The sequence below is a fragment of the Canis lupus genome, chromosome 12 (genome assembly GCF_011100685.1).
Source record: "Canis lupus familiaris isolate Mischka breed German Shepherd chromosome 12, alternate assembly UU_Cfam_GSD_1.0, whole genome shotgun sequence".
Lineage (NCBI taxonomy): Eukaryota > Metazoa > Chordata > Mammalia > Carnivora > Canidae > Canis > Canis lupus.
The window spans coordinates 33545591-33559364 of record NC_049233.1 but is presented as its reverse complement, the minus strand read 5'-3'; the positions used below and the strand labels follow the sequence as shown (position 1 = coordinate 33559364).

General features: G+C 36.6%; 1 protein-coding gene across 1 annotated transcript in view; it reads left to right on the top strand.

Annotated features, from left to right (window-relative positions):
- The window catches only part of B3GAT2 (beta-1,3-glucuronyltransferase 2), a 78888-nt gene extending 65633 nt beyond the window's left edge, over positions 1-13255 (top strand). Inside the window, 2 exon segments of the mRNA NM_001013419.1 lie at positions 12935-13083; positions 13169-13255. Of these exon segments, the coding sequence (NP_001013437.1) occupies positions 12935-13083; positions 13169-13255 (236 nt within the window).
- The last annotated feature ends 519 nt before the right edge of the window (positions 13256-13774 follow it).

Below are 13774 nucleotides of genomic sequence, written 5' to 3'. Positions count from 1 at the left end.
CTCTAGTCACTATGCTGTAATTCCATCCCCAGGAATTATTTATTTTGTAACTGAGAATTGATACCTTCTGACCACCCTCCACCTGCCTACTTCTGACAACCATTAGTGTATTCCCTGGATCTGTGAGTTTGATTTTTTTTTTTTTTTTTTTAGATTTTGCATGTAAGTGAAATCATTTGGCATTTGTCTTTTTCTGACTTATTGCATTTAGCATGATGTACCCAGAGTTCACATTTTTGCAAAAGGCAAAAAATTTTCTTCTATTTTATGGCTGAATAATATTCCGTTGTGTATATATACCACATCTTCTTATCCAAATTCATCCATCACAGGACACCTAGGTTGCTTTCGTGCCTTAGCTACTGTAAGTAATACTGCAATGAATGTGTGGGGAGGGGAGGGTCATGCATATATCTTTTTGAGTTCGTTTTTCATTTTTCTTTTATAAATACTCAGAAGTGGTATTGCTGGATCATATGGTATTTTTAACTTTTTTTTTTTATGATAGTCACAGAGAGAGAGAGAGAGAGAGAGAGGCAGAGACACAGGCAGAGGGAGAAGCAGGCTCCATGCTCCGGGAGCCCGACGTGGGATTCGATCCCGGGTCTCCAGGATTGCACCCTGGGCCAAAGGCAGGCACTAAACCGCTGCGCCACCCAGGGATCCCTATTTTTAATTTTTTGAGGAATCTCTAAAATATACTGTTTTTCATAGCAGCTGCACTAATTTACACTCCTACCGACAGTGTTCATGGGTCCCCTTTTCTCCATGCCCTTGCCAACAATGTTATTTCTTATCTTTTTGATACTCGCCATTCTAACATGTGTGAAGTGATAGGTCATTGTGGTTTTGATTTACACTTTCCTGATAGTTAGTGATAATTGAATATCTTTTCATGTGTCTATTGGCCATCTGCATGTCTTCTTCGAAATATGTGTATTCAGGTCATCTGCTCATTTTTAAGTCATATTGTTCTGGTTTTTTTGCTATCGAGTTATATGAGTTCTTTATGTGTTTGGGATATAACTGTCTTAGAAATATGATTTACAGATATTTTCTCACATTTAGTAGGTTGCCTTTTTATTTTGCTGGTAGTTTCCTCTGCTGGGCTGAGGCTTCTTATTTCCATGTAGTCTCACTCACCTGTTTTTGCTTTTGCTGCCTTTACTTTTGGCATTTGATCCAAAAAATATTCACCAAGATTGTTGTCAAGGAGCTTACAACCTATGTTTTTGTCTAGGAGTTTTACAGATTCAGGTCTTACATTCAAGTCTTTAATTCATTTGGAGTTAATTTTTGTATATGGCATAAGACAGTGGTTGAGTTTCATTCTTTGGCCTGTGGCTGTCCAGTTTTCCCAAGACCATTTATTGAAGAGTCTGTGCTTTCCTCATGGTATATTCTTGGCTCCTTTGTATTCTTGGCTCCTTTGTCGTAATGGACCATATATGCGGAGGTTTATTTCTGGGCTCTTTATTCTGTTTCATTTATCTATGTATCTGTTTAATGCAAATACCATACTGTTTTGATTACTATAGCTTCGTGATATAGTTTGAAATCTTCTTAGGTATTTTATTCTTTCTGATGCAATTGTAAGTAGGATTGTTTTCTTAATTTCTCTTTCTGATAGTTCATTACTAGTGTTTCGAAATGCCAACAATTTTTGCATATAAATTTTGTATCCTGCAATTAACTGAACTCATTTATTATAATAGTTTTTGGTAAAATATTTAGGATTTTCTATATATAGTATGTCATCTGCAAATAGTGAATTTTACTACTAGTTTAACAATTTGGATGACTTATTTCTTGTCTGATTGCTGTAGCTAGGACTTCTAGTACTATATTGAATAAAAGTGAGAGTGGGCAGCCTTGTCTTGTTAGGGAAACAAGCTTTTAGCTTTCACTGTTGAGTATGATGTTAGCTGTGGGCTTGTTATATATGGCCCTTATTATATTGAGGTGCATTTCTTCTATATCTAGTTTGTTGAGAGTTTTTAATCACAAGTGGATATTGAATTTTGTCAAATATTGGAGTTTTTTGCATCTATTAAGATGATCATATCATTTTCATCCTTTATTTTTCAGTCTGGTGGGTCACACTGATAGATTTGCAGATGTTGAATCATCCTTGCATCCCTGGAATAAGTCTCATTTGATAATGTGATTTTTTTTAATGTGTTGTTTAATTCTTTGCTAATACTTTGTAGAGGATTTTGTATCTATGTTCATCAAAGATACTGGTCTGTAATTTTCTTGTGGTATCCTTGTCAGGTTTGGTATCAGGGTACTGCTGGCTTCATAAATGGAAGTTATTCCTCCTTTTCAATTTTTGGAAGCATTTGAGAAGGCTAGGTATTAACTCTTTGAATATTTGGTAAAATTTATCAGTGAAGCCATCTGGTTTTGTACTTTGTTTCTTGGGAGGTTTTTGATTACTGATCCATTCTGCTTACTAGTAATTGGTCTATTCAGATTTTCTATTTATTTATGGTTCCTGGTAGGTTGTATGTTTCTAAGAATTCATTTTTTTCTGTGTTGTCTGATTTTGTTGGTGTATACTTGTTCATAGTCATTTATTATCCCTTCTGTTTCTGTGATATGAGTTACAATGTCTTCACTTTCATTTCTGACTTTATTTATTTGAGCCCACTCTTTCTTGGTCATTCCAGCTAACTTGTTTGTCAGTTTTGTTTATCTTATCAAAGAATCAGCTCTTAATTTCATCAGTCATCTCTATTACCTTTTAGTCTCTATTTAACTTATTTCTTCTCTGATCTTTGCTATATGCTTCTCTCCTTCTAACTTTTGGTGGTGTTTTTTCTTTTTCTAGTTGTCTGAGGAAGGGAGGTTGTTTGAGATCTCTGTCTTTTGTGTAGGCATTTATCACTAAGAACCTTCCTTTTAGAACTACTTTTGCTGTATTTCATAAGTTTTAGGATGTTATGTTTCCATTTGTATTTGTTTCAAGGTATTTTTCTCAGCATTTTTCCATTTTTAACCTTCATGCCCTACCTTACTGTGGCTGCTTCTTTCATGCTTATCCTCTTCAAATGGTGATAATGTGGTTAAGGGTTTGGGGGAAAAAAAAAAAGGTGACATCATTGGTAATGACAGAGTAAGGACCTCTGAATATTGTCTTATATAGAAACAATGAGAATACTTTCAGAAATTGTCAAAATCAACTTTTTCACAACTATGGAAATTAAGCCAGAGTGTATGTACACCAATCTGAGGAATGTTCAAGAAAAATGCTTAAATGTTGGTAATAATGAGTATGACATTATTTCAACTTTCCCTATTCCCATCCTCTTCTTCCTGCCTCCCTGGTGGTTGTGAAAATCAAGAGTCCTACAGTCAGGGTGAAAATCAGCAGCTATTCATTCTAACAGTCACTGGGGGTAGAACAGGGTTGAAACTCACCAAAGCTCCATTATAAGAGAATTGCCATTATTCTACCCAATAGGTCTGTAGAAATTGACATTCTCAAAGCTTATCTTTATCTGACCTAAGATCTTGCTCAGTACAAACAGCCTTTTCCTAGGAGCCTTTGTAAGAAATAAAAAATAGGAAAACAAAAACTAAACAAAAATAAAAATCAAATGTTGATTGTTTACCATTACAGCTCTCTGAGGCAATGATAATAGTTATGACAAACAAATTATTAAAAAATTTCAACGGAAAAATCTTGGATAATATTTACATAGGGGCTTTGAAAAGCTCTAACATATTTCTAGGATTCTAGAAGGCCATATAGTAGTAGTGTAGGTCTAAGTATAGGGTCCAGAGCTGTACATATGCTTATGAAAAAACCTTAGAAGGCCCTGAGTTCTCATCTCTGACCTTGAGACTGTGCAAGATTAACAACTGATTTCTCATCAGGAACCACAGAAGCCAGAAGGCAGTGGGATGACATAAATACCCAAAGAAAAATACTGTCAACCAAGAATTCTATATCTAGCATAAGTATCCTTCAAAAATGAAGAAATGAAATGAGCCTGGGTGGCTCAGTGGTTTGGTGCCTGCCTTCGGCCCAAGGCGTGATCCTGGAGTCCCAGGTTGGAGTCCCACATTGGGCTCCCTGCATGGAGCCTGCTTCTCCCTCTGCCTGTGTCTCTGCCTCTGTGTGTGTGTGTCTCATGAATAAATAAATAAAGATATTTTTTAAAAAACTGAAGGAGAGATTAAGATATTCCTGATAAACAAATGCCAAGAAAACTTATCACTAGCAAATATGTTCTATGAGAAGTACTGAAGAGTCTTTTAGGCTAAAATGATAGGATACCAGACAGTAATTCTAATCACACAAACAAATAAGAGTGCCAGTAAAAGTAATGTATGGATAAATTTTAAAGAGAGTATAGATGTAAGTTTTACCTCTCTTTTTTCCATACTCTCTTATTTAAAAGACAACTGCATGAAGCAATAATTAGAAATCAGGATTAAGAGCTATACAATATAGATGTAATTTGAGAACAGGACAAAGGGGGGCAGGAATAATGGAACTATGTAGGAGCAAAGTTTTTGTGTACTACTGAAATTGGTATTTATCTGAACTAGATTGTTAGAAGTGAAGATGTTAATTGTAATTCCCAGGGCAGCTGCTAAATAAGTAACTCAAAAAAATAAATGATAAGTGACAAAATGATACACTAACAAATATCCTTTTAATGCAAAATAAGATGGTAGTTTAGGAATAGAGGAATGAACAGATATTAGACATGAAGGAAATACATTGCAAACTGGCAAATATGAATCTTAATTTACCAGTAATTCCATTAAATATAAATGGATCAAACAATGTCCATTAAAAAGACATATAGACACAATGGATTAAAAAAATCACACAAAAAAACTCCAAAAACCACCGTGATTGAAGTATAATGTTGTCTACAAGAAAAAAAATTTTAGGTATAAGTAGGTTGAAAGCAAAAGAATGTAAAAGGACCTCCCATGCAACAGGAACCAAAAAAAGGGCTGGAGTAACTATATGAATACCAGACAAAATAGACTTAAAGACAGAGTTGCCTGTAGAGACAAAAAAGTTATTTTATAATGATAAAAGTGTCTGTCCTTTAAGAAGATATGACAAAAAAAGAAGATATGGCAGTTATAAATATATATGCATCTTACGATGGAGCCCCAAAATACATAAAGCAGAAATGACAGAATTGAAGGGAAGATACAGCTCAACAATAATCATTGCAAACATCAACATCTATTTTCAATAATATAACAATTAGGAGACAAACTAAGAAGCCCTGAAAAGTACTGTAAATTAACGAGACCTGTAAAATCTAGAGAATGTTCCACTCAACAGATATACATTCTTTTCAAATGCACAAATGAACATACTCTAGGAGGGACTATAAAGTATGTTTTATGTTAAGCCATAAAACAAGTCTTAATAAATTTAAAATAGTTGAAAGCATACAAAATGTGTTCTCAGGCCATGCTGGAATGAAATTAGAAATCACTACCATAAAGGAGTTGGAAATTTAAAAGTATGTGGAAATTAAACAGCATACTCATAACCACTTGGTCAAGGAATATATCATAAGGGAAATTGGAAAATATTTTTAGATGAATGAAAATGGAAACCCAATATACTAAAACTTAGAGATTGCCCCTAAAGCAGTGCCTAGAGGAAAACTTATACCTACAAATGCTTCTGTTAAAAAGAAAGATCTGAAACCAATAACCTAAACTTTTGCCATAAGAAACTAGGAACAGAAAACTAAACCCAAAATAAGTAGAAGGAAATAAATTAGGGCCAAAGTAAATGAAACAGGGAATAGAAAAGCAATAGAGGAAATGGGCAAAACCAAAAGTTTGTTTCTTTACACGCATCAACAAAACTGACAAACTTTTTAGTTTTATTGTCCAGGGAAAAGGAGACAAGCTTCAGATTATTAAAATTAGGAATGAAAACAAGAACATTACTACTGTTTATAGAAGATTGTAAGAGAAAAACCATGAAACATTATATGCCAACACATTAGATAATAGAGATGACATGGGCAAACTCATGGAAAGACTATTAAAACTGATTCTCAAAGGGCACCTGGCTGGCTCAGTTGGTGGAGCATGCAACTCTTGTCTCAGGGTTATGAGTTCAAGTCCCACATTGCGTGTAAGTGTAGAGGATTACTTTAAAAAAAATCACCTTAAATAGAAAATCTGAATATACTCATAAGAGATGGATTAAAACAAAACTTCTATAGAGAAAAGCCCAGTTCCAGATAGTTTTCCTGGTGAATTCTAACAAATATTTAAAGAAGAATTAAAGGGTGTCTGGGTGGCTCAATTAAGGATCTGCCTACAGCTAAGGTCATGATCTCCAGGTCCTGGGATCGAATCCCACATTGGGCTTCCTGCTCAGCAGGGAGTCTGCTTCTCTCTCTCTCTGCCCCTCCCCACCACTTGTCCTCTCTGTCAGATAAATAAATTCTTTAAGAAAATAAGAATTAAGACCAATCTTTCATGAACGTTTCCAAAATGTAAGGTGGGAACATGTTTGAAGTCCTTCTATAAAGCCATAGTTACCCTGATACCAACACTGGACATCAAAGAGAAAAAAAACCCTATAGACTAATATTCCTTATGAATGTGGATGCAAAAATCCTAAACAAAGTACTAGTGGAGTTAATCCAGCAAAATATAACAAAAAAGATCATACACCATAACCAGGTGGGATTTATCCCTGTCGTGTAAGGTTAGTTCATATACAAAAGTCAGTAAATATGCTACACCATATCAGAACAAACAACAAAAGCCACATGATCAAATTAATAGGTGCAGAAAATGTGACAGAATTCAACATTCTTTCATGATAAAGACACTAGATTGATAAGTGAGGAATGGAAAAGAACATCTTTTACCTGATACAGGGCATCCATGAAAAAGCTAACCTACTTAATAGCTGAAGATGAAAGCTTTTCCCCTAAGATCATGACGAGGATGACCCCTCTTGACAGTTGTATTCACCTTTGTAATGTAGGTTGTAACTGGGATAATTAGTTGAAAGCAATGAATAAAAGGCATCTAGGTTGTAAAGGAAGAAGTAAAATATCTTTAGTTATCAATAGCATGATTTTTTTTTAATATAGCCTCAAGAGTACATGTACAACTTGTAGCATGGAGCCTACTTAAAAAAAAATGGGGGGAGGTGCCCGGGTGGCTCAGTCAGTTAAGTGTCTAACTCTTGGTCTCAGTTCAGGTCTTGATTCCAGAATTGAGTTTCAACTCTGTGTTGGAGCCTACACTATTATTAGTGCTAGTAAATAAATTTAGCAAGATTGTAAGATACAAGATCAACATAAGAAATCAATTGCATTTCTATTACATTGGCAATGAACAACTTGAAAAATGAAACTATAAGACCATTTTATTCACAATAGTGTCAAATAATAAAATACTCAGTAACATTTAACAAAATAAGTATCAGGCTTGTATACTAAAAACTATAAAACATTATTAAGAGAAATTAAAGAACTTGAGAAGTAGAAAGACATCTTATATTCCTGGATTAGGAGACAATGTTATGGGTTAAAAGATTACTCAAATGACAGTATTCCCCAAATTAATCTGTAGATTCAGGGTAATTCCTATCAAGATTATGGCTGCCTGTTTTGCAGAAATTGCCAACATCATCCTAAAATTCATATTGGAAAGGAAGGGACTTAAAATAGCCAAAACAATTTTGAAACAGAACAAAGTTGGAAGACTTAAACTTTCTGATATGAAAACTTAGTATATAAAGCTCCAGGAATAGCATGGCACTGGCATAAAGATGAGTATATGAATTAATAGAATGGAATTGAAAGAGCAGAAATAAACTCTTACATTATGGGTTTATCAATCAGTTGATTTTTGCCAAGGATGCCAAGACCATTCAATAGAGAAAGACTAGTTTTTAAAAATGGTGCCGAGTTATGAATATGCTAAAAGCCACTTAATGCTCCTTTAAAAAGGCAAATTTCATTATCTATGAATTCTATCTCAATGAGGGGCGCGGGTAGGTAGGGAAGATTCACACACTTTACAAAAGACTGGATGTGCTCTGCTAGGACGAGCTGTGAGTGGTTCACCTCAGAATTACAGAGAGGAGAGGAGGTACCACATGCACATCTTTAGACAGTTGTATGTGTATACATTTAAAAAATTTATTTATTGGAGAGGAAGGCAGGGAGAGCACAAATGGTGGAGGGGCAGAGGGGAGAGGGAGAAGCAGATTCCTCACCAAGCAGGGAGCTTGATGCAGGGCTTGATCTCAGAACCCCAAGAGCATGTCGTGAGCTGAAGGCAGACACTTAACTGAGCCACCCAGGTGCCCCTACATGTGTAAATGCTTTAATTTGGAGATTATCTTTTTTTTTTTTTAATCTGTAGTAGAGACCGACTTTTTAAATTACCTGATACCTACTGCCAGTAGTAGAAGTGTCAAGAGCCCAGTATTCTAATACCATTAGCCAGAGTGACTGTTAGGGAAAAAAGGCCATTAGTATCTTTCTTGTAACCAGACTATAAAGGTATTGCTGCCATAAACTATCCTTTGGGAATTAGAAATAGTTTTGGTTTGTATCAGCCTTGCTTGAGATTAGACTGTGTGGTTAGAAAAAAGAGAATATGCCAGTGGGACAAGTATATGGAAGTGAGACTAAGTTGATACATACTATAAGGAATTGATAAGCATTACCAATGCTTTTAACTATAGCTGAAGGAGGAAGAGATTTGCTGGACTTGCTTTTTCCTTTCCAGTTTGTCTGGTTTTTGTTTTTTCCTTATTGTAATGACTAGGGCCTCCAGTACATTGTTGAATAAAATTTGAGAGCAGACAGCCTTGCATTCCAGACTGCAAGGGTTTAACACTGTCTTTCACTATTAAGCATATATAATATTGGCAGTAGGTGTTTCGTAGATGCTCTTTATCAAGTTGAGGAAGTTATTAGTTTACCAAGTAGCTTTTTAAAAATCTTGATGTTGGATTTTGTCGAGTGCATTTTCTCTAGAATTTTTTTTTTTTAAGTCTAGCTTTGTGAATTACACTGATTTTGAAATGTTAAATCGACATTGCAGTCTTGGAATAAACCTCATTTGGTCATGATTGAATGCCAGCATGAATCCAACCAACTGAATCCAACAATAATCCTCTCAGGACCCCAAGATCATGACCTAAGCTACCCAGGTGCCCCTTAAGTACTGCTTTAGATGCATCCTACATTTCTGTTTTCATTCAGTTAACCACTTTTTCATTTCCCTTTTGATTTCTTCTTAGATCCATAGTTTATTTAGAATTACATTATTTGGTGTCCAAATATTTGGAGATCTTCCAGATATTTTCGTATTATTTCTATTTGAATTCCTTTTACAGTTTGAGCTCTTTTGAATTTATTGAGATTTGATTTATGGCCCAGACTACGGCCTGTCTTGACAATGCTCCTTGAAAAATCGTGTATTCTGTATTGTTAGATGGAGTGTCCTATAAATGTCCGGTCAAGTTGGTTAAGTCTTATATAATACCTTTACTGATCAAACTTAGTAAGTTTTCAGTTATTCCATTTTCTATCTCCCTTTCCTACCTTTCATTCAATTTCTGTGACTTGTTTGTATGTTTTGGTGTTTTCTTTTTAGTGGTTTCTATTGTTATGTCTTCAAGTTTGCTAGCCTTTATTCTGCAGTGTCTTATCAGCTGCTAATACCAGCTTGTATATTTTCACAACAGTGAGATCTCTGGGTCTTTTTTCTATCTGCCGTTATCTCTCATTAGCATGCTCAATCTTTCCCCTACCTTTTTGAACATAGGAGGCTTATTTATAATGTCTTAATGTCTTTGTTCTGTAATTCTATCATCTATGTTATTTCTGTTGACTGATTTTTATTTTCATTATGGGGTTGTATTTTCCGGCTTATTTGTACATCTGGTAATTTTTGTAGCTCAGGTGTTTTGAATTTTATGTTGCTGGGTACTAGAAAAAATTCTGTTATGTTTATATAGAATATGTGTGACATAAGCTTATTATATATACATATGTATATGTATACACACACACACAGGGGAATACAAACATAAGAGACAGTTTCTCCACCCTATCCCTGTGTCACTTGAAGAAGTCAGGAAGTTCTGTGTTCATAGTGAATAACCAGTTTTAATTTGCATTTTAATTTTTATACACCCGTAGGACAGGGAATTCTACTCTCATGATTTTTGTAAGGCTCCCAGTATCTGAACTACTGCCAACATCTTTAAAGCTAAATTAATTTCACTAGAAAAAAGGAAGGGTACGTATGATACTTGAGGCATAAATACTTGGAAATTAAGAAAACCCAAAATATCCATGTTGGGTTGGAAGCAGTGGTTTAAGAAGCTAAAAACTCCTTGTGCTGCTTTCAGAGGGAAAACTCTTTAACTCCCCAGCTTCTTAGCAGGTCAGATGATTCCCTGAAAGGCAACCCCGGAGTTTGGGGCTAGGTAGTGTGCAGTTCCTACATGCTGGCTGTGCCCGCTTCCTTTGAAGTACTTTGAAGCTGAGCAGAGGCATGGTGAAGAAATAGAGGAGGTAGGAGATTGAAGAGCATCTGAATTGCCTCCCTCCTCCTTTTGTATTATTAAACAGAAAACCACGTTGCCACTGTGGTGAGCCACAGTTGCTGGCCTGCCAGGCGCCACCCACCCCTCCAGTGAGGCCAGGAAAGGGCCAGTTGTCAGCTTTGCTTGCGGAAGTTGTACATTGTACCAAATGAGTCTGCTTTAAGAGTTAGAAGGATATTCCTGAACCAAGGAAAACAAGAAAATACAATCCATATTTTTCAGTGGTCACCATGATGAATGTGTTCAAGACTTCGGGGAAAATGAAGACAATCAAAGTGGCTTCAAGCATTTTCAGACTGCTTTACATTTTAGACTCTTTTTTTAAGTTAAGAATGAGGAAATACTACCTTAAAGCCATGTGAAAAATATACCAGGATCTTAAGTGATTGAGAAGGGCAGGTCCTCAACTATAGAAAAGGGATGAAACTTAAAGTACAATGAGAAAAAGCAAGACATCTTAAGACACTAAAATCTGAATTCACCGATTATAAAAGTTACCTTTTGTGAATTTGACGTTTTGGCTTTTTGCTGAAGAAGTCTGTGGCTGTTTAGGCTGTATGAAGAAGGCTTCAGACTTACCAGCCAAGTGGTGTGAAATGCAGGTGGCCTGATTTCTGCCACTACTTTCGCAGCCCCTTTTCCTTTCAACCGTTTTCCAACTGTAAATGGTGGCCAGTGCCATCTGCCCTTCTTATAATGGTATTTTAACTTACATACCATAGAATCTTTTGAACTGTGCTTTGCAGTTAGTGGGGTCTTTCCATTTGCTGATTTTATATCAGACGTTGAGTTGAAAAGGTGTCACACCGCTCTTGCAGGTGAGGAAATGGGGAAGTTTCAGGATCAAGAAAGGTTATGACTTGGCCAATGTCCCAAGTACAAGGATCCAGGCAAAACCAAAAGGCTTCTAATTCCAAATTTAGTGTTCCTTCTGCTGGAATGTGCTGCCTCTTTTCAGGATTGGTGGAGAATTTTGGGGCCAGTCCTCAGCTAATGCTTTATTTATTCTGCCTCACTCAGCAAGTGATGTACAAAGTTATGTTCGTAGGTGGCTTAGTGGGAGGTTTTCCTATCAAGGGGACAGGTTCTAGTATGTGGGACTGGCCCAGTCTGGCAGGTGAGGAGATTGAGAATGCTGGTTGTAGTTGTAGTTGTAGTTTTTTTTTTTTTTTTAAGATTTATTTATTCATTCAGAGAGAGCAAAGAGAGAGGCAGAGACACAGGCGGAGGGAGAAGCAGGCTCCATGCAGGAAGCCCGATGCGGGACTAGATCCCGAGTCTCCAGGATCACACCCCGGGCTGCAGGCGGCGCTAAACCGCTGCACCACCGGGGCTGCCCTGGTTATAGTTTTCTCACAACTCCCCAACTATACTTTTGCAAAAAGAAGCATAAATCAATTCAGTTAATGTTGAAGAGGGCAAAATGTTGCTAAGAAATGTCCTTGGAAATTGGTCCTCACAGCTTTAATTCTAGGAGGGTGTCTGACTTTACAGAGTCAGCTTAGTCATTAAGAGCAGAGGTCCAGGGCTTCAGACTTTCAAAACAACTACAAAGGTTGTAGCAGTTGCTTGCTGAGATAGCTTGTAGAGCATTTAATGGCTGAGCCTTTAACACAGGATTTGTTAAACTACAGATTTAAATAGTAATGATTTTTCATGACTAAATCATTCAAGGAGGTTGACACTCATTTGTTTCCTTAAAAAAAAGAATTAAACCCCAAAATTAAATTTATCAAATGGCCTGACATCTCCCGCATTGATTTCCAACTCTCCCCCATCCCTGTCCGGTTGAACCAAGTGGAAATTTAAACCAAATGATTATGTAGTTTTCATTTTCTAGCTAATTGACTTCTATTCCTCAGTCTTCTAAACTCAATCACAGCAGTGCTGGTTCTGGTAAGAGCACACATAAAGATGGTAAAAAAATAGGCAGGAGACCCGGGCAGGCTCTCTCTATCCGGAGGATATTTAGGGTAAGTCTGTATGCTCTTCAGCTACATTTAGTTCTTAATTCCCAGTGTGCTGAATGTCGGGGTGTGATGACTTCTGTGAAAGAGCAGCTTATTATCAACAGCCCAGACTTTGTATATACAGTAGATGTTGTTCCCTGCCCCCATCCCCGTGCATACACCTTTGTCATGGCACTGAATAGACTACACTGTAATAACTGTCTTTCCTTTTGGGACTGTGATACATATAATGCTCCTATTCAACTTTGTGAACCAAGACCTAGCACATACTTGATATTCAAAGAAGTTTTTGATGTATCTGAAATTTTACAGAAAAAAAGAGAAGTACACCAGTATTTTATTTTAAAGTCTTTTTTTTTTTCTTTTCACAAAGGATTTGCTGTAAGTCTTCAAGTCATCTTGTCCAATCCAAAAGCCGTATTTAAGCGCCGTGGATCCCAGCCAGGGATGCAAGAATCTGATTTTCTAAAACAGATAACAACAGTTGAAGAACTGGAACCAAAAGCAAATAACTGCACCAAGGTATTCATTTCACTTGTGCTGCTTGACCTTGTTGAGTGTCAGCGTTAAGAAGTGTGGCTACCCAAAAGATTTCCCTCCTCTTTAGGTTCTCGTGTGGCACACGCGGACAGAGAAGGTTAATCTAGCCAACGAGCCAAAGTACCGCCTGGACACAGTGAAAATTGAGGTATAAACTGAACTGAAGCAGCAGCTGGTGCAGTCTGCCTGGCTAGTGGATGTGGAAGAGGAGTTCGGAGGTTAGGCTGCAGAACATTCAGGTATTGTTCACTTCAGTAGGACAGCCTTTATTGTCAGCTGATGGACATCTGTTTAAACAGAGCCTGTCAGTTCATACAGCTGATGGGATTGGTATAAAGTCTATGTTTTTGTCTTTGTTTGTTCTGCATGTTTTTCCTACAACTAAACTGGAAGTTCTTTGTACAGTACAACTAGTGACACTGCAGGATACTGTTGTGAGTATCTTACGTACTTTTTTTTTTCCCATTTGGCCTTATAATTGGTAGAACGGAGCAGGTTTTAGAAACAAATGACAGGTATTTTGTCAACTAAATGTTCCCAGTTCCTCACTTTGCAATGTTAAGTAATATTTGTAAGGTTGGTGGCAGTATACATTGTAGGAAATAAAACCCACAAAAATAAAAAGGTCTATGGATTCATCTGTTTAATATAGGGATATAACATTTTGTCAATA